Source organism: Bombyx mori, chromosome 20 (genome assembly GCF_030269925.1).
Source record: "Bombyx mori chromosome 20, ASM3026992v2".
In the NCBI taxonomy this organism is placed as follows: domain Eukaryota; kingdom Metazoa; phylum Arthropoda; class Insecta; order Lepidoptera; family Bombycidae; genus Bombyx; species Bombyx mori.
This window is the reverse complement of record NC_085126.1, coordinates 6,898,802-6,919,407: the sequence shown is the minus strand read 5'-3', so window position 1 is coordinate 6,919,407 and position 20,606 is coordinate 6,898,802. Positions and strand designations below refer to the sequence as shown.

General features: G+C 37.6%; 2 protein-coding genes across 6 annotated transcripts; one reads left to right on the top strand and one right to left on the bottom strand.

Moving 5' to 3' along the window:
* Window positions 1-1,440: 1,440 nt before the first annotated feature.
* LOC101739869 (uncharacterized) lies at window positions 1,441-5,045 on the bottom strand. The gene is made up of 4 exons (XM_004925279.4): window positions 4,469-5,045; window positions 4,064-4,267; window positions 3,253-3,441; window positions 1,441-2,817 (listed from the first exon to the last, which is right to left on the bottom strand). Exons 1-4 carry the CDS (start codon window positions 4,560-4,562, stop codon window positions 1,817-1,819), a joined length of 1,488 nt encoding a protein of 495 aa, XP_004925336.3. The 5' UTR covers window positions 4,563-5,045; the 3' UTR covers window positions 1,441-1,816.
* A 1-nt stretch (window position 5,046) lies between these two features.
* Window positions 5,047-20,240, top strand: LOC101744317 (uncharacterized). 5 transcript variants are annotated; one of them, XM_038018096.2, is made up of 14 exons: window positions 5,048-5,929; window positions 8,195-8,322; window positions 8,907-9,045; window positions 9,395-9,536; window positions 10,293-10,456; window positions 10,949-11,090; window positions 11,467-11,596; window positions 11,902-12,031; window positions 12,974-13,168; window positions 13,864-14,008; window positions 15,381-15,518; window positions 16,801-16,888; window positions 18,841-19,007; window positions 19,985-20,240. In XM_038018096.2, the coding sequence occupies exons 2-14, from the start codon at window positions 8,207-8,209 to the stop codon at window positions 20,224-20,226; spliced, it is 1,938 nt and encodes a 645-aa protein (XP_037874024.1). In that variant the 5' UTR covers window positions 5,048-5,929; window positions 8,195-8,206; the 3' UTR covers window positions 20,227-20,240. The 5 variants fall into 5 exon arrangements, with proteins under 5 accessions (XP_037874025.1, XP_037874024.1, XP_012545156.2 ...); XM_012689702.4 differs by lacking the exon at window positions 5,048-5,929 and adding an exon at window positions 7,875-8,021; XM_012689703.4 differs by lacking the exon at window positions 5,048-5,929 and adding an exon at window positions 8,701-8,807 and having other exon boundaries at window positions 8,184-8,322.
* Window positions 20,241-20,606: the final 366 nt, after the last annotated feature.

Genomic DNA, 20,606 nt, shown 5'->3' with positions numbered 1-20,606 from the left:
AAGAAGCTATTCCAGCTACGCATAGACGGGTAGGAGCTCACGGACTTAACTTGATTGAATTTTCTAACACTAGCCCTAGCAAGAGCAGTGTTTAGCGGTATCTTACGCCAGATCGGAATCGCGACCCACAGAGAAGATCCGGCGAGAAACTCAGTGGGCTGTGTTTTAAGGTTAGTTCGCTCGTCGAACTCTATCGTAATCGACGAGTTCGACGTTGATGGTGACGGTAAAATGGCGATGAAATAATAAAAACAGAAACCTCGGGAAGCATTCAGCCACATCAGAGTTATCGCAACAGTTTCCATTGTAGCTGTAATTAAGTCGCTTGTTTGGATTTGTGTAACAGTTCTCTTTTTAAAAAGAAACAACAAAATAATAATTCGATTTTTGAATCATTTTTTTTATTTTTTTATTTCCTAGATGTGTAGACGAGCTCACAGCCCACCTGGTGTTAAGTGGTTACTGGGACCCAATCTACAACGTAAATGCGCCACACACCTTGAGATATAAGTTCTAAGATCTCAGTATAGTTACAACGGCTGCCCCACCCTTCAAACTGAAACGCATTACTGCTTCACGACAGAAATAGGCAGGACGGTGGTACCTACCCGTGCGGACTCACAAAAGGTCCTCATCATCATCATTATCCTGCCCTTCTCCCTGTCACCTGGGGTCGGCGCAACATGTTTTCTCTTTCCATACTCTTCTATCATATACCATTTCTTCGCTCACTCCCCTCTTACCCATAGTCTTTCACACAATCTATCCATTTCTTCTTAGGTCTACCTCTTCCTCTATATCCATCCACATTCATAGTTAACACTCTCTTACCGACCTCATTTTCATTTCGACTCATCACATGTCCATACCATCCCAAACGCGCACTCCTCAGCTTCTCTGTCACAGGTGCCACTTTCAGACTTCCTCTAGCATATTCATTCCGTATTCTATCCATTCTCGTTACTCCACACATCCATCGCAACATTCGCATCTCTGCTGCATGCAATCGACTCACAAGAGGTCCTACTACCAGTAATTACGCAAATTATAATTTTGCGGGTTTGATTTTTATTACACGATGTTTATCCTTCACCGTGGAAGTCAGTCGTGAACATTTGTTAAGTACGTATTTGAATAGAAATATTGGTACCCGCCTGCGGGATTCGAACACCGGTGCATCTCTAGATACGAATGCACCGGACGTCTTGTCCTTTGGGCCACGACGACTTTGAAGTCTACTTTACTACTCGACTTTTTGACTAGTGCAAGGTAGAGGGGGAAGAGGTCGACCGAAGAAGACATGGATGTAGTGTGTGAATGATGATATGAGAGAGAGAGAAGTGAGTGTTGAGATGACGGCTGATAGAAGAGAATGGAAGAGAAAAATTTGCTGTGCCGACCCCACCTAGTGGGCTAAGGTGGAGAAAAAGAAAAGGACTGTTGATGCTAATACCAAATAAAACTCATCTTTAATTACAAAGATAAACGTCGCGTATTAAGCGAAATGCCGCTTAAATCAAATTCTTCTTCTTCTTCTTCTTAGTCGCATACTTCATTGCTGAAGGTCGTGTCCCTGAAAGCTCTTCGTGGCTCTTTGTACCATCGGCTTCCATTTCCTTCGGTTTTCGGCTTCTCTCATGGCGGTCGCAACAGAGTCCAGTGAGCGCAGTTATCAGATCTGACCAATAGTTTGGTGGCCGGCTGGCAGGTCTTTTCCTTTCTACCTTGCCCACCACAGTCAATCTTTCAAGGTTGTCTGCTAAATAGCCCTTCGTTATTATTTAGCATAATAAACTTTATCCGTTACTATTCAATATTATCTGTAATTTATTTCATCTGCCGTATTATCCAAGATGTTCATGGAGTTCAGGTGCGGTTTCGAATCCGGCGCGTTCCAGTTGAAATTGTGTTGTTTCTCTAAAGACGGAGCCGTTGTTATTCTCGGCGATAAATGCCCAGAGTTATTGTAACTGGGCTGAGAGCTTTGAAACGACTGCGAGATCGAGGGACAGGACACGAGCGGTGCGTTTTCGATTTTAGGTACGATCGGTTTAATATCGGGCGCCGGCGTCGTTGAACCAACACAATCATCTCCGTCCTTATCATTAGAATCGATATTAATCTCTATAAACGTTGGTCCGGTATCTTCAATTTTCGTGACGGGAAGTAGTGGCACCGTCGCACTTGTGGGTGCAGTTTTACTGTCCGAAAATATCGGTTGAGAGGGCTGGTTTGCGGATCCGTCGGGATCGTCTTTGACAATTGCTATTAATGGTGTGTAACAATTGTTCCTGTCAAGAGGAGTGACGCTTCTCTCTGTCTTTATCTGATCAGAGAATAAATGAAAATTCTGTTGCGGTTGATATTCGTCGTTTTCGACCTCTTGTTTCACCTTCACGGTCTCCATGGTTTGTTCTAGTTTGATTTGATGGCGATTGTTAATGTTTTGGAGGTCATCGCTCTCCGGAGTAGCATTGTAACCAGGCTCTTGCTTTATTCTCATACGGTTCTTCTTTATAGTAAAACCTAGTCCACTCAATTTGTTCACTGCTGCGGGTTCCTCATCTTCATCTGACCAGTTTTCGTTCCCAGAGGGCGGGCTATACTCTAAAAGCAGCTCCTCAATTCCGGTAGACGGTAGGGAAACGTGTTGGATTAGGTGCTTTTCTAGCTCGTCCCAATCGGAGATTTCTTCCTCGCAAGTGTGACACCTATGCTCTTGTTTAGGTTTCTTTATGGGAGCACCGGTAGACTGGAGTGTTCTTAGACTTTCAACCTGTTGAGAACTGGTATCGGCCGAATCTTGATCTTCACTATCTGTAAATTAAGAAACACAAAGTGATGTTAGAATTTTTATATTATCTGGCATTTTCTCTATCACTTTTAATATTCACCACGCATTTGGTTTTACTACCTAGTAAGTATCGCAGATCAGTCGATGTTTCGCAGTTGGTGTGTTCGTGTGCTCAAAGAAATGGCTGACAATTTTGTTATAGACTGTTTTATTTTTAGTAAAAGGACATCCAATGCTCTGGGACACTAGATTAGATGATGACTATCGAGTACTAAGATTATGAAATATCAATAAACGCGAGTCAAGCACAGCGCACCATCCACGGCACCATGCTGTTGCACGGCTCTGTCTTACATTGGCAGTGGCATACCCATGGTGATGGGGCCAAGCCCATAGTAACTTTCCTGTTATGTACTACTTCAAAGAAATATTAAGTACATTATTAAAATTAAAATTACCTCGTCTGGATTGATTTGTTTCAGCTTTATTGGCGACATTTCTAGTTGCTGATGGCATACTAACAGTAAGATTTGGGAAACTGTGTGATGACTGTTGCACTTTTGTCATTTGGGCAGAAGTCAATGGCTGCATTAGAGTCGGCATATTTTCATCAACCTCAATTTCTACAGGTTGCTGCTGAGAAAAACCTGAAAATATAATTAAAACATAAAATTAGCTTGAACGACTAATCAACTGACTGACACATTGGTGCAGTAGTTAGTTAATGGCCCTGAATTTTGTGGATGGTGAGTTCGATTCCCAGATCTGGCAAACTTGAGTGATGAGGTTTTGATCTTTCAGTCATATGAATATTGTTTTAAAAAAGAATTCTGTTTTTTTTTATTGCCTTTGTAGGCAGACGAGCATACGGCCCAGCTGATGGTGAGTGGTTCCTGTCGCCCGTGAACATCAGCAATGCCAGGGGCAGAAGCAAGCCACTGCCTACCAAAGGATATGAATGTATTTATTAAGAGTTCCCTTGAATAACTCTTGACTCTAATATCAGCCACTGACCAAAACTATCTGTCTAATTCCTTAAACCTCATGTACCTAATTCCTCATTAAGACTAATTTCTATCTAAACTCAATAAGATTTAAAAAGCTGATAATTGTGTCAATACAGCAAAAATAGTACTAGTCATCTTTAGTACTAAACTAGTAAATTATTTCATAATACTAGGCCTAAGCTTTACATCGCTTTAGTTCATACTTAATAATAAGAAAGTCATATATTTAACTTATATTAAAAAATACAACATAAAATCATACCAATGTTTAGTGTTGGTACTGCGTTAGCTATAAGTCTGTGACTTTGTGAATGATAACATTTTTCAAAGTGCCGATCGCAAATTCTGATTTGGTTGTAGATGTAAATGTCCCCTTTATCTTGAACATCTTTAGCAAGGACAGATTTCCAAGAATTAAATTTTGTTAAATGTGGGTATTGTGGTTTAGGAAATCGATGCAATGGACCTGAAATGGTTAATATAACAACAATGTACTAATTATATGTTAACTTGACCCATGTATAGTGTTTAAGTGACATTGTGACGTAAATAACGTAAATTGTCTGAAGATTTTCAAATCCTGGCATCTGCTAGAACTCAATGGTACAACTTGGTTTTTCTCCATAACGTATGTAGTAAAGTATTAATGTAATTTTAATTTACTCACCATCGATTTCACAGCCAAAATGGCACTTCAACCGGGAACTTGATGGCATATTTCTACTATATAGGTCTATGCATATTTCGAAGTTCCAACCCATAGATTTCCAAGAATTCTAGTCAGGCGTTTCAATGGTTCGTAAACAAGCGCGGGTTCATCTCAGAGGATATGCAAATCGGAATCCTAATACTAGATCCGTGTAAATCATCGTAACAAACACTATCTAAGTCCAAGGGCAAACATAAGTATTAAAAAATCAAAAGAAAAATTAGGTGACAAGCAACGAAAGATTTAAACAAAAATTTGATTTATATTAAATGTATAATCTATGTTTGTTATTAACGTTTTTTTTTTAAACAGATTTAATGGCCTGGTAACTAAGATCTTTAGGTCCATTTTTATTTTAATTCATTTCCCATCCCTATGAAAAATTATAATAAGGAGTGAAATGAAATGACGATGATTAATTTGAAACATTTATCAACTGAGATGAAATTAAATGAAATGAAATGATATGGTATGGGATAAAATTCAATCTCAGTAAAATGGTGGTCGTTTACTGAGACCATGGAGTTACTATTCTAACTGGAGTGCTTACTTGGTTTGACATAAAAACTAAAAATATACTTTATCTCTATGGCTTAAAGTTTATTTTTAAATAGCAAAAGATGTTAGGAAAAACGGTCTGAAAAGAGAATGATTATTAAGTGGTGGTGTCCCTCTCGCACATTTTACAAACAAAAAGCAGTGTAGCTAGCTTAGAGGATTTTCCACGAATTCTCGTAATTTGGACCCCTGTCTTAGTTATCAAAAATGGCTTTTAATGGTTAGTGGATTTTTTAGTAGCTTGGGCGTTGTTGAAAATTATCGAAAAGGTTAAAATCAATCTACTTTACAGGATTATAAACATTTTATGACTTAACTAGAAAATTTTGCGACAATTTAGAATTTCCATCAACGTCAAAAATTAAATTGGTTCAAAAGAAACGTACAAAGTTATGGTGAAATTAGTTTCTAATGATGACAATTTATTAAAATAAATTATATAAGAAGTATTGATTATATGATATATGTTGATTTTTAATAGAGCATCATATATTAATAAAGCTCATTAACAAAATAATTATTGTTCTATAATAATAAGAAATCTGTTTAATGGAAAATTTCATGGTAGGTACGTAGATTTCTGATGGTTTACATGTTGAATTTGGTGGGAAGCCAGATTAATTGTTGGCATCACCGAAAAAGAGCTATGAATGGATATAAGAAAAATGGCGTCTATTTACGTTTGTAGTTCGAAGTTAAAAGGGCACTGATACAGCTTGTGGCTTGTTTTTTTCGAAAATCGTGAAAGTTTCCGTGTAATCATGGTGAACACTTGTATTGTAAGTGGTTGTAAGCGAGAATCATCTCCAGTTTGTGGAATATCCTTCCATATGTCACATTCATTGATAAATTTTTACTAGTGTGAGTATATATTTTTAAAATGTGAGATATTTTTTCTCATTATAATATTTAATACCATTTGTCTTATAAATTGTACTTAATCTATGTCATATACTAAATTTGAAAAAACAATCGTGAAAAACTATAATTTTGCAATGTATTTTTTAAATTACAAGAGCCACCACGTGGTATTTTTTGAACTTTTTTTATTGTATTGAATAACGTCGCACGCAAGCATGTATATCATTTGCCTGACGTTAAGCGAACGAGGAGTATCTTCTAGTAAATATGACGTTGGAATTTCTGGAAAATGTCCTATATAAAGGTCAAACAAGAGGAATCAAGTACTCAAACGCAAGAAATAAAAAATACCCCGAGAAAAGCAAAATTACGACAAGATGTTAAGGTTTTGAAACAAAAACTTAAAAGTCGCGAAATAGTGATTGTAAATATAAAGTCGATTTTAGATTTATTAAAGAAAAATGGCGATTTTTAATTGAATTTAAATTTAAATTGCGAAATTTTAATGATACTCATGGTTCACTTAGATGTTGATTAAAATAAATTATGTATTTCGGTGAAAAAAAAAGAATTAACATAAAATAGAGGAAATATTATATTATAAGACTACAGAAAATTAACTGAACTTAATAATAATAATATAACCAATATTTTGTAAATAGAGATCAAGTACTGTGTGTATTGTGTTATGTGTATTGACTTGTCATTTAAGAGTTATTTAATTGTCTACATATAACAAATAAATGAATTTCAGTTCATTTCATTTTATTACCCATTGTGTTTTATTTCCTAAAATGTAACTAGTAGACTTAATATACACGTGTCATGAAAATAGCACTAAGTAAAAATACAAGCAATTTTAATTCAATTGAAGATGTGAATGTAGGAAAAGAGCATCCGATACGCGCAGACCATGTGTGTTGCAGTGTCAAATATTAATTTGCACGGCCTACTTAGCCAGTACATTAAAGTAGGAATTGCGTAATTAAGTTCAACATAATATTTAAGTCGCGGTTGAGTATTCGGACGTTAAACATGAGTTTGAGGAAGTTTAAGTAATAGAACTGAGGTAATGATGTTTGTAATAAAACTCAGTGCTAGATTTTCGACAACGCAGCAATTTCCAAAAAAAACGTCGAAAAAAAGTCACCATGACGACGAAGCAATGTTTAGAATTAAATTTACATAAATAAACTGTTGCAAGCACGTGTTTTGTATTTACATAGGGCTACACAGAATTACTTAAGGTAAATTCAAAACTGATGCATGTGTATAATTTTGTCCTATAAATAAATTTTATATGGTCACCACATTAGACAAGGACACCGCGACCAAAAAGTATTCTCTTTCGAGACCGATTTCTCGGCATTACTTATTAACTCCATGACTGAGACTGACAAGATGACAAGAGACAAGAGATCACATGACATCATAGCAGTGTGGGCTTTGTTCTTTTGCCTACTAAATTGGTTGAACTTGAGCAAAAAAAGGGGCTTTCCAGTTGGTTTCCAGGGAAATATTAATCGACTTTTAGCGGAATCTTGAACTGTGTTATTTTGTTCATTTAATGTTTCTTGAGGTTTCAATGTGTAATAACTGTGGTTTATTAACTGTTTAACATCTGTAAAAGTCCTTAAATGTGGGAAAATTAGATATAACTTATAGGATTCTTCTAAAAAGTTCACTGAAAGTCTCAGTAAATAGTTATTATTTTACTGAGACTTTTTTCATTCCATCTTGTATCAAATTAATCAACTTCGTATCATTTTTCAAATCTTAACATATTATAGGAAAATGTAAGACTTTACTTAAATGTCTCGTTATCATGCCGTAAAATATACAAAAACAGATCGAACTTTACTTCTTGAAAATATACATAATTCTGTTTATTAATTTGATATTTTATTTATCTGGTTATTTAAAATGATTTTCAAGTCGAAAAAAACGTCACATCAAATTTTGCAAGTACTAAAGCGTCTACCTTCAAATGAGGCATAAGCTGAAAATTTTATGGTAACCACTGACGCAACGGATTGACGATATCCGTGGGTGATAATTTCCATCAATTGGACTATGCTGAAAGCTCACTAAGGTACAAAAAAAGTTTAGCAGCATCGATTGAGAACATCGATAGTTTTGATCATAAAATCTACCTATCATCGATCTATTGATCTCCGATGGCATCCCTATTTCAAAATTCAAAACATAGTAAACTGTAACAGACGTAACAGTCATTTTTGATTTTACTTCATAATTTTGTTGTAGGGAATTAATACAATGAGTGACGAAAAGGTGAAACTTATTAGTGATGAAGTACCACAAAAATTTATGGAATGGTTACTGGCTATGGGGTGTCCTCAAGACAAAGTTCCGCGTTTGGATAATGCGAAACAGTTAGTATTTTATTTACAGTGGTAGTAGTTTAGAAACAGTTTTTTTAAGTCTGTTTAATTTATTATTTTCTAGTGGCAAATGCGATCTTATTTAATATCTAGCGAGTAAAGTTACTCTAAAACGTTCCAATCGATAATCTGACTGTGGTCGAATATATCTTAACTAAACAGATTTGATAAATTTATTGACTTTTAATTTGTTTTAACGAATACGTAATTTTCTTTAAGATAACTACAGAACTTTCATAATGCGCATTGCAACTGGTATTTAAGTGTTGGATCCATTAATGTATAAAATCATTCCGAGAAATAATTATCCATGTCATTAAGTTTGTGTAAAATTTTTGTGCCTATAAACTTTAAACAAATAATTTTTAGGTGCTCAGCATAGCGCCTAGTACACAGGGCTTATTTAGGATCATCATGACCATCTCCATGTTTCCACCCACCTCAAAAATTGTTGATGTGTCAATACACCAGTTTGGGTTTGAACTCATCCACCTATCTATGCAATAAAAAAATCGCTTAAAGTCATTCCACGCTAGTCATAAAACAAGAAATTAATAATTAATCTTATATTATAGAATGTGCCGTGGCCAATATTATATTGTATGGCGCAGTCTAATGGAAGAAGTTGAATCGAAGAATGTTATCAAATTTAAAAAACAGCTGGTCTTTATAGATGACATTAAAAAATGCAAAAAGACTTTTGAATATAAAAAGGTATGATCTAGAGCACTGATCTGATGACAATATAAGTGTAGGGCGAGGTCAATTCTTTATTATTTACCGTTAACTTATTATAGCTATGCTTAGGATGCAACCCAATAGACTTATGCAAAATACATGTAAAAGCAAATTCATTACTATCACCATGTGGCATCCCAGTATGATCACTTACACATCTACCAAGTTTATGCTAATATTTGATGATTTTTGCAACATCAGATTTATATTTCACAATAAAAACATTGATTTGTTACATTCAACAGTTCAGCATAAGTCAAAAGTAGTAACTTCAAAAACATACCTTAAATACATATAAAAAAGAGTCTTTTTACATTGTCGATAGAATAACAATGACACAGTACCAGAAGAACTCTCCGTGTGGAAGGAATATGAAAACCTCAAGAAAAGATTGCAAGAAGCAGAATCCAATTTGAAACAAAATAAACAGGAGCTTCATCTTCTGATTGAGAAAGTCTCAACTAAATGTAAGATATTGAAAAAGCTTCTATGCTTTGTCATTATAACTTATCTTGCCATTTACATTAGGCTTTAATTGTTGATGTGTGTGTTCGTGTGCATAAGTATGCTGTAAACATATTTAGAGGTCAAAGGAAATCTGTTAAAGGGGGGGGGGGGGTATTGTAAGTCTGGAGATGGCAGAATTATTATTTCTTCTTAATTATTTTACTTGATAGAATGGTCCTCAGCTTATCAGAGGAGGAGCTTGACTTGGAAAGGGCAAATTTGATTCATTTTATAATGTTCTGCCATAACTCCTTGCTCTAGGCCATTCTACTGATTTCTTCCTGAATGTTCCTCCCACTGCAGTTCTCATTTGTTATTTTTTTTTTTCTATTGCTTTAATGGGTGGACGAGCTCACAGCCCACCTGGTGTTAAGTGGTTACTGGAGCCCATAGACATCCACAAATGCGCCACCCACCTTGAGATATAAGTTCTAAAGTCTGAAGTATAATTACAACGGCTGCCCCACCCTTCAAACCGAAACGCATTACTGCTTCACGGCAGAAACAGACAGGGTGGTGGTACCCACCCGCGCGGACTCACAAGAGGTCCTACCATCATTAAAGGTCTTGGTCTTGGTAGAATCATAGAGGTTTTATTGCTTTTGTGTAATCAGTATTTATCAGTGATTTCTATTAAGTATTACAGACAGTTTTTCTTGGCTAAACAGGACAATGATTTTAATATTACACCGCAGTATAAATATTTATAATTCTAGTGACTCAACGAAAAGAGTCTCAGTGTCATGTCCAGGATGCAGAAAGGAGGGTCCTGTTACTGCAAAAAGTTTCCGAACAACTACAAAGTAAGAAAACAGACTTGCAAGAGACCATGAACATAGCAAAATCGTTATCATACATTGAAAGGACTGAGGAAAATGAGGTTAGTTAATGAATATATTAATTTGTTCACTACACAATCTATTCCAAAACCCTACAGCATCCAGAAGCGATAAGTGGTTACTGAAGCCCATAGACATCTACAACCTAAATACCGCCACCCACCTGGAGATATGAGTTCTAATTTTATTCTAATATGCAAATTAATGAATTATTGAAGTGGACTGCAAATTTATATTATATAAGTTTTAGTGATAAAATTAATGTTGAAAAAATTAAATAAAAAATGTACTGACCCAGTTAACAATGAAAAATATGCAAGCTTTTATAGGTCCCGTATTCAAGAATAACTTAGGACATGCAGGCAACATGATTTGTACTGAAGTCTAATTTTGATGTTATTTCAATTTTACAATTACAGTATTGTTAATGCATAATTACTTTTATAGGGACAATTAAGTATTTAGGAATCAGTGTTTACGTAATAATAGTATTTTAAAAATATTTATTTACTCGTAAAAATATTTAATTTCAGGATAATTTGGATAAATGCATTACACTAATGCGTCGCTCCAACACACGGCAGGCAGCACTGTCACATTCTTCAGTGACAAGTGTCAACAACGCCACTGGGTCTACGACCATCTCTAACAATTCTAGTACAGAAAATGAATATGGTAAGTTACTCTTAGATACCTAAGTTGTGTCTAAGTAAGTGACTTTCTTGTTTTATAATTGAGTCTTGTCAAATTTTAACGAAGCTTCGACCCTTACAGATGTTAGTGTCATTCTTTTGTTCATTAATCTTCATTTTAATATATGGCGAGTACTAGCGGGTACCAAGTTTTGTAAATCTTTTATATCACATCCTAGATTTTTGCTTATATAATGCCCAACCTTACGGTAAACGTAAAAAATTACAAAGTAAAATAGTAACTTACATTTGCGTACTTCCCGGTAAGGGACGTCATGGCCCCAAAATGAGATACCGTCTGCAAAAAAACATTTTTTTTTTTAGTAATCACTAAAACTAGTAGTTTTATTTGTGTACAGAAGAGTGCATGTGGTCGCTGGTCCGCTGTCGCGGCGCGTCGCTGTGGCCGCGCGTGGTGCGGCGCCGGGCCGCGCTGTGCGTGCCGCCGCGCCCCCCCGCGCTGCACACCCCCGCACCGCCCCTACACAGGTGCGCATTTCAAACAAATTCGATAATTTCCTCGACGAACTAACCCACAGACACAGCCCACTGAGTTTCTCGCCGGATTTTCTCAGTGGGTCGCGATTCCGATCCAGTGGTAGATTCTGCGAAGCACCGCTCTTGCTACGGCTAGTGTTAGCAAATTCTCTCAAGTTGATCCCGTGAGCTCACCTACCCGTCTGGGCATAGCTGGAATAGCTCTTTAGGCTTGCTATAATAGATACATTGCCCATGGATCGGAAACAGAAAAAAAATCCTTTCTAAATTTAAATAAGATTGCTTTCCATATACAGGCCTACGGCGAAGTCAATCGTAGCGCACACAGCGGCCCTGCACTGCTCCGTAGCGTTGGAAGCGATGAAGAACAAGGCGCTGATAGCTCAGGCGCAGCTGAGACTCGCTGCTGCTGTCAACAATCTTAATGTAAGAACACAACGATCTTATATTTTCTATGACACTATTGGATTCTTAAGCTGCTCCAAACGTACTACTAAAAATTTGTTCTCGAAATAAATAGAGATGTCACCATGTCTAATTCCAAAACCTATTAACACATTCACTGCCATGTAGGCCACCGGTGTCCTACGTAACGCATTGATGTAATTATGTCGTATAAGATGACCTCATTGAACGGTGCAAGAATGCCGATGTTCGAATTTCGTAGACCGAAACCATTTTTCTTAAGAAAACGTACCTTAACACATTTGAAACTTATCTTGAAAATGTCGTAAGCGAGATTGAGGCATCAGTCACAATTTTTTGTGTTCAATAATAGCTACTCTCTACACAGACTTTCATGAATTGCTTCCACGATAAAGGAATAACGTCGTATAGTAAAAATTAAAGGTTTTCTGGCGCTTTTATGAGCCCGCACGGGTAGGTCCCACCATTGTACCCGTTCCGGCCGCTAAGCAGTCATACGTTTCGTTTTGAAGGGTGTCAGGGCTGGGGTTAGGATAGTAACATACATAATAACATACGGTAACATTTAATTCCTTGAAGAAGATAAAAAAACTACAGACATGCCAGCATAGTATGGAGGGAAGCATGTTAAATGCTAAAAGAAAGGATAAAATAAAATTAAAAGGTGTCCGTATGAAAACAAAAATGTGTATCATACACAATTAAAAAATATTAAGTGGAAATGTAATAAGAAGTCATTTCATAAGAAGCAAAAGGTTCCATGCTTTACGTGAAAGAGGAAATGCCACGACTGGGACTTATGGCAGGATTTGGGAAAGGCCTATGCGGAAGCAAAACACTCTTAGCCGTTATCAAACGTTCAGTTTTTTTTTTTAAATAGTATATACCTAAATATTTATGAATTAAGGTTGTTAATAAAGGCTTTTTTATCTTTATCCACAGACGTACCTGACCGGTGACTCGTGCGAGTATCTCGTGCGGGAATGCGAAAGGACTCGAACGCAGACACGAGTCGAATCTTTGAAAATCCTGCTCGAAGAGCTGAAGGCGCGGGCGGGACCCTTCGCGGCCGTCGGCAAACTGACCGCAGACAAGCACGCCACGCGGCGACTGATTGCCAACGTCGATAAAAGCATTGTAAGTTCGCCCTTCCTTGCTTGCTTGATTTCAATGGTTTTTTTTTGCCTCATTGTGGTAGTTAAGCTTGGAATTTTGTTGTCAGTTTCACAAGAGCCTGCTACGTACCCTAGGTAAATGCGATTTGCTAATTCGCGATTTTGTAATTCGATACTGGTTTCGATACTGTTACGCCGGTAAGAGTAACGCCATCTATCGCCGAATAGTCGAACGAATATCGAAGGATCGAGTAGCGCCTAGACGAGAAGTACAGTGACATCTATTGTCAGATAGCGGAAACACAATACTCGATTTTTGTGGAATATTCTCGAAGATTCTAGACATTTCGTCTCCTATAAAAGTGTTGCAGATATGGCACGCAGTCATTAATAGGAACTACTCGAGGCGAAACAGCGAACGGATCACCTGAAGCAACGCCAGAAGAAGCAAATTGAGAATTTTCAAGTGTTTGTTGAGTGTTTTAAGTGTTCTAAGTGTTGAATACAATTTATAAGTTGTACTTTGGTGGAACGTTTATTTATCTCAAACCCCAGCGCCTAACAAAACTTTTTTTTTATTGCTTATATTGGTGGTCGGGCTCACAGCCCACCTGCTGCTAAGTGGTTACTGGCACCCATAAACGTAAATGCGCCACCCACCTTAATTTATTTCCACTTGTAACGCTTACTGCATTACTAATATTTTTTTATTCGCAGATAACAAAGAAAGATGAGTTGAAACGCGCGCTATCGTCGCTGAATGTGACCGATCGGAAGATAGCCAACGTGAGGGAGTGCCTCACAGCGGTGTTCGGCTGTCTGCAGAGACGAGGCTGCAGCGGCCGCATGGACAGGTACAAGGGTGAGTTTTTTTTCTTCCTACCTATGCTCATAGACTTGAGAGGCTATTTCAGCTTCGCCCTAATATGTAGGTGAGCTTTTGGGAGGGTTAAATGACAAGGGAAGCTCTTCCACCGAGCGGGTGATATTGCTCGGTAGACCGACGGTTCGAATGTTGTTGTTCGGAACTTGTATATATGCGAGTTTATCTTGAAAGTGTGGTGACCGGGATTCAGGCATCTGTCAAATATCTTGCGTTGTATGATGGCTACCGCCACAAGCTCACGGAGCTCAAAGCGGAGTGTTGCTGACACTGGCCCTAGCAAGAGCAGTGCTTCGCAGAATCTACCACCGGATCGGAAACGCGACCCACTGAGAAGATCCGGCGAGAAACTCGGTGGGCAAGGGTGAGTGTGTTCAAAGCTTCTATATGCTACGGCCATATCTAGCCCGTATTAATTTCTTAATATTCGTGATGTGACTCATTCTCGTATTCCTCCCAAAGAGTCTACTGAAGTCTCAATCATAGATAATACACATAAATTAGTTATAGTTAAGCAACTCAAGCACTCAACAAAAATGTTTACGGACGTCGACCACTAGATGGCTTCGCTTCGATAAGTTTCTCATTGCTCCTGTAGATGGCAGTAACCTATTACCTATCCTATATTTTATTTTTAATGAAGAATTTTGTAAATTTTCAGAAACCACAAATTGATAAAAATTAATCAATTAATTTATAACAAATAAAGACTTGTATGATTTTTTTATTTTTTTTATTTTCTGTGTTTAACATATACGTTTAAGGGCATTCGCTACAAGATGTCGCTAGTTTCCATACAAAGAAAATGTATTTCTTAAAGTATCGCAGTTTCAGGGCCCTGGTTTCAGTACATATCCACCTTATTACTGAGCCTATATATCAGCCCGTCGCTTTTCGTTTTATTTGATTTCATTAAAATAGATTACAGTCTCAAATAAATAAATTTCATCTAATTTCGCTTCACAACCATTGAAAATTTTTTTAAAGTAAATTTAATCTGGCAATAATGGGCTCTCAAGAAGCCCATTGCCATGCTTAAAAAATAAAATACGAATAAGAAGACGAGCTATATATATCGACGCTTGAAAGGCAAACGTGACTAAGCGACAATGCGTGAACTTTACAGTAGACGAATTTAAAGTTCAAATACCTGAAAAAAAATCTATTTTAACGAATCTAGCTGTAGGATTGAAATGATTTTAATAGACCTAGATATATATTTTGCGCATCGAATATGGTTTATTGCCTATCATTTATGTACAAAGCAGTTATTGTCGCTTAGTCATGTTTGCCTTTCAATCGTCGATATATATATATATATATAGCTTTATATAAAAACTTGATTTTTCAGCTCATATATCGCTACCACAAGAATCGATAGAGCAACTACAAAAGTTTTACGATGAGAAACGCTCGTCTAGGAAGATGAAGTTACAACTGAGCTTCGATCTAGACGCTTCTACGAGTGACTCGTTCAATGACCGCGCAGGTAATTAAAAAAAAAACAAAAGAAATAAACTTATCTAATATATATGACGGAGGAGAAAAGCTACGGCTCGGACACGAATGAACAAGCGCTTTTTTTTTTTTTTTCCTACCTAAGTTGGTAGCCTGGAGCGGCTTTTCCAGCGTAACCGTAACTAGTAGGTGAGCTCACGGGGCTCAAACCTGACGACGATGCTAACACGAACCCTAGCAAGAGCCGTGCTTCGCAGAAGATCCGGCGAGAAACTCAGTGGGCTGTGTCTGGGAGTTAATTTACTCGTCGAGCCCTTCGTCGCAAGCGACGGGTTCGACGAGAACGGTGACCGGACCAAGCGCTAGACAGTACGTCCGTATTTATAGGGCTTGGTACACGTGAGCGTGTTAACAAGTTTTTAAAGTATTGAATATTACAACAAAAGGGACTGTTTAACATCAATTTCTCACAGAGTAATTAGTTGATGATCAGATGATCCGATTATCACATTCAATCGTTATTATTTTTATAAAAAGTAGGTAAATAGTCATATTTGCGCCGAGATATATAATAGCGTACCCCGTTAAGTATTCTATACTACAAAAAAATTATTACTATTACTAGTGATCCCTCAGTCGTCGACTATGATTAATTGAAATTATAGGTTTGTGCACTATTATGATTCTATTGTCAAAGGTTTATTATATTTCTATAATCACAGATTTCGCCAAGACTACACTTTAGACAAATATTAATAAAGACAAACAATATTTAATCTTTTTTTTTAAGTGATTTTATGACCTGGTAACTAAGACCTTTAAGTCATGTCTTATTTTAATTTATATTCTTATTTTTATGAAAAATTATAATTGAGATAATTGAGAAAATGATTAATTTGAGACGTTAATCAACTGGGATGAAATTAAATGAAATGAGATGATATGGAATGGAATATAATCTTAGTAAAATGGTGGTCATTTACTAAGATTTTTTCAGTGGACTTTTTCGAGGATCCCGAGAAGTTGCGTCCAGCGTCTTTGTTTCATTTTCCCATATTTGTGCACTTTCACAGATATTAAACAGTTAATAAACCACCGTTATTACACATTTAAACCTGAAGAAACACTAAATAGACAAAATAAAACAAATCACACAACTTCACTCTTCGCGTTCCCGCCAAAAAGTCCAATATTTAATCTATTCACAATTTGACCACAGACTATAGATGGCGTACGCGTCACTTTACTGAACACATGTGTTTTGCTACATCTAAAATGTACCTATGTATCGTTTTTTTTTTTTTTTATAACAGAGAACGGAACCCCGACATTCGCGGACGAACTGAAAATCTATTTAGAGAGTTTTCATATGGACAAAAACCGGAAACTGGTCTTGGAAAAGTGAGTACGGTTTATTGTTTAATGTTCAAGAAAGTACTTCAAATGGCGACGGATGCGCGTAGTCTCCACTACCGCAGTGACGCGACTGTGTGTAATAAACCGTTGTAGTGATCACTTTGATGTCTATGGACTCATCATTCTACTGGTTTTTTTTTTAAGTTATACTTCTTTAGGCGCGTTATGGAAAATTGATGAGATCACTCTCATTCAATTTTACGACGCGCGCGCACCGTGACACAAAATTAACAGAATGAAGTTGCCCACTAAATCGCTCATTACAATACGACCGACGTAACTTGGCGAGTCTGAATATAGCCGCAGGTGAACTTTCCGAACCGTACCGAGAATTACCGAATTTATACGATGTCAAGAAAAGGGATGTCCAGGGATATGCGTGTTTGAGGATGTTGTTTAATCGTTTTTTTTTTCAAATTGATTAAAATTTAAATGAAAAAAATTAAATAAATTTAATAAAAATAAAGTATACTTCTTACTCGCGAACATAAGTACACGCACCCTTTTTTTATTGGCTTATTAGGGAGACGAGCATACGAGCCCACCTGATGGCGAGTGGTTACCGTCGCCCATGGACTTCAGCAATGCCAGGGGCAGAGCCAAGCCCCTGCCTAATGTAAATATACACTTATGAACCGAGAAGTGGTAAAAGTTCATACTCATTTTTCTTTTGTGTGACGAGCTGAATATTCGTATCGTCCAGTATTCGCATCACTCACTCCCACCAGTGGACCATTAAAGTTCCCAGAATCCACAGGTGATCAAGACCGAATGAAACCCATTCAGGTTCGATGTTTTGACGGTCGATTAAAACAGGCCACTCGAGGGCAGCTAATTTGTCTTGGTCTAACATCGAACCTAAGCAGATGATGATTGAGGGCTTAGGAATTCAGTGGACAACTTCGCGTCAAACGGGCGACGATTAGAGCTGTAGTGGTGTGTTGTATAAACAAGTTTGTTGAAATAAATTTTAACTTCCCAGAAAACTAAACAGACTAAAAAGGGGGAAGGTACTCACAAAAGCTTGCTTGATATATTTTGTGGTCTTCTGTCCCCGGGGCACTGTTCTGGATGCTGGAGTATAAGACACACGGACACACGAAGCAAGTTGAATAACAAAGTTTGCGAAAAACTGTATTTTTGAATTATGTAGCTTTTTTTAATGTTATGCGCGCGGTGCGAAAATGTCGACTCAGTTCCTTTCTTCGCCCGCTAGGAGGCGCGTTACATTTCTTTATTATGCCGATAGATGGCGTGGATTAGGAAAAGGGAATTTTAGTCGGTTCCCTAACATGGTGTTTAACGAGAAACTGAGAAAAGTTGCAGCCGAGAAAAATTTAACTAATCCACCTAAGATCGATATGAATATGTACTGTCTAGAATTTAGACCCTAGATCATTGCTTATAGATTTTGGCAGTTCTAGACTAAGCTAAAGAGATTCGATTTTATCAATATGTTTTTTTTGTGACCTCAAAACTTATATCTCAAGGTGGGTGGCGCATCTACGTTGTAGATGTCTATGGGCTCCGGTAACCACTTAACACCAGGTGGGCTGTGAGCTAAACCATCCATCTAAGCAAAAAAAAGCAGCTGCTCTTGAGTTGTTAGGTCTCCTTCGGAGGCGCTCGGGTAGCTGTTAGCAAATCCCACCACTCCTGGCTGAGCCTTTACTCGCCCACCTGTCCTGGTGAAACTGGAAAGGTCTCCGAGCCACTAGTAATCCTTCAAACATATAAAAGACTGCAACTAACTGTGTTGCCATATTTTAAAAACAATTATATAAATTTTTATGTTGTTTCTATGATGATTCTACCACAAAAAAAAAAAAAACTTGACGAAAACTACGTTAAAGAGCGTATTAATTAAATTTCGAATACAACGTGCCATAGACAATGTAAATTTGCGTGAAATTAATTAATTAATTGTTGTGTTACAGCGGCGAAAAGCTGTGGATCTTCGAGACGGTAGAGTCGTCGGTGCGTCGCTGGAGCCCGCCCGGCGCCGCCCCGCGCGCACTCGCCGCCCGCGCGCGCTACCGGCGACATCTACACCAGCTACTGAAACAAGGAAACGCTAATTGCGTTCATTTGAATATCGATATCGGTGAGTTTTCAATATAACGCTTCTTTGAGGTAGGCAGCGGCTTGGCTCTGCCCCTAGCATTGCTGAAGTCCATGGGCGACGGTAACCACTCACCATCAGGTGGGCCGTATCCTCGTCTGCCTACAAGAATAATAAAAAAAAATTACCTTTCAATTAATTTAATTGCAAGACAGAGGGCAAAGGTGTGGGAAATTTCATACTCCTTCGTCCGCGCAATTTTCGTAAAAAGAGGTACAAAGTTTTTGCTTCACATATTAATATATAGATAACGCCTCCATTTCCGGTTCATTACATAATTTCGGATCCTCCTGATCCACTAACTGTGCTCTTAGGTACGCTAAGCCCTGTCATCGTTTTCGTCGGACCCGTCGCTTGCGACGAAAGGCTCTACGAGTAAATTAACCCACAGACACAGCCCACTGAGTTTCTCGCCAAATCTTCTCAGTGGGTCGCGTTTCCGATCCGGTGGTAGATTCTACGAAACACTGCTCTTGTTAGGGCCAGTGTTAGCAACGTCATCAGGTTTGAGCCCCGTGAGCTCACGTACTAGCCCGGTGACGCTGACATGGTCTCAAGACCATCAGCTTAGGTATAGGTTATACGGTGCCTTAATATATTAGATATTATATACCTTGATATATTAGATAACAAGGTGTGACAGGCAATGTCTGTCGTCTTAAAAAATAATCTTTTTTTTTTTATTGCTTAAGTGGGTGGACGAGCTCACAGCCCACCTGGTGTTAAGTGGTTACTGGAGCCCATAAAAATCTACAACGTAAATACGCCACCCACCTTGAGATATAAGTTCTAAGGTCTCAGTATAGTTACAACGGCTACCCCACCCTTCAAACCGAAACGCATTACTGCTTCACGGCAGAAATAGGCAGGGTGGTGGTACCTACCCGTGCGGACTCACAAGAGGTCCTACCACCAGTCAAAAATCTATTAAACGTTCTCAAATGTACCCTATTTTTTAGATATAACATCTCAAGTCGAGGAGCAGAAGGAGACATCAGACAAAATAAAGAAAAGATTGAATGACTGTTTATTGAGTTTGATGAAAATCGATCGCGTCCTAGATTTGGGCGTAGAAAATTTGGAGTTCTGGCAGAAGAATAATCTTAGCGGTTACATAAGCGAGAAGAGAACGGTCGAAGGGAAAACCTACAGTGATTACGAGAAACATTATAAGGATTGTTTAAATTTATATAAGTTATAAATAAATAAGATTTATTTTTTGAGTTTTATTTACAAAATTAAGAAAAAATATGTTTTGTGTCGTATTGGATTTTTTTTAACTTCATTGTAATTCCTGCCGAAAACCGAACGTAATTGAAGATGATTGTACAAAGATTCGTTTTTTTTTTCATACCTATGCTGATAGCTTTGAGAGGCTATTTCAGCTTCACCCTACGTGTAGGTAAGCTCACAGTGCAAGGGCGGATCCAGCTTTGGCGCCTGAAGGGGCTCACGTAGTCGTGGTCAAGTCAAGAACTTATAATTTAATTTTGATAACAATAGATACAAGTAAAATGTAGGTATTTTATTAATGTACGTAAGTAGGTACTGTACTTAAAAATATTTATTATTTTTGTACAC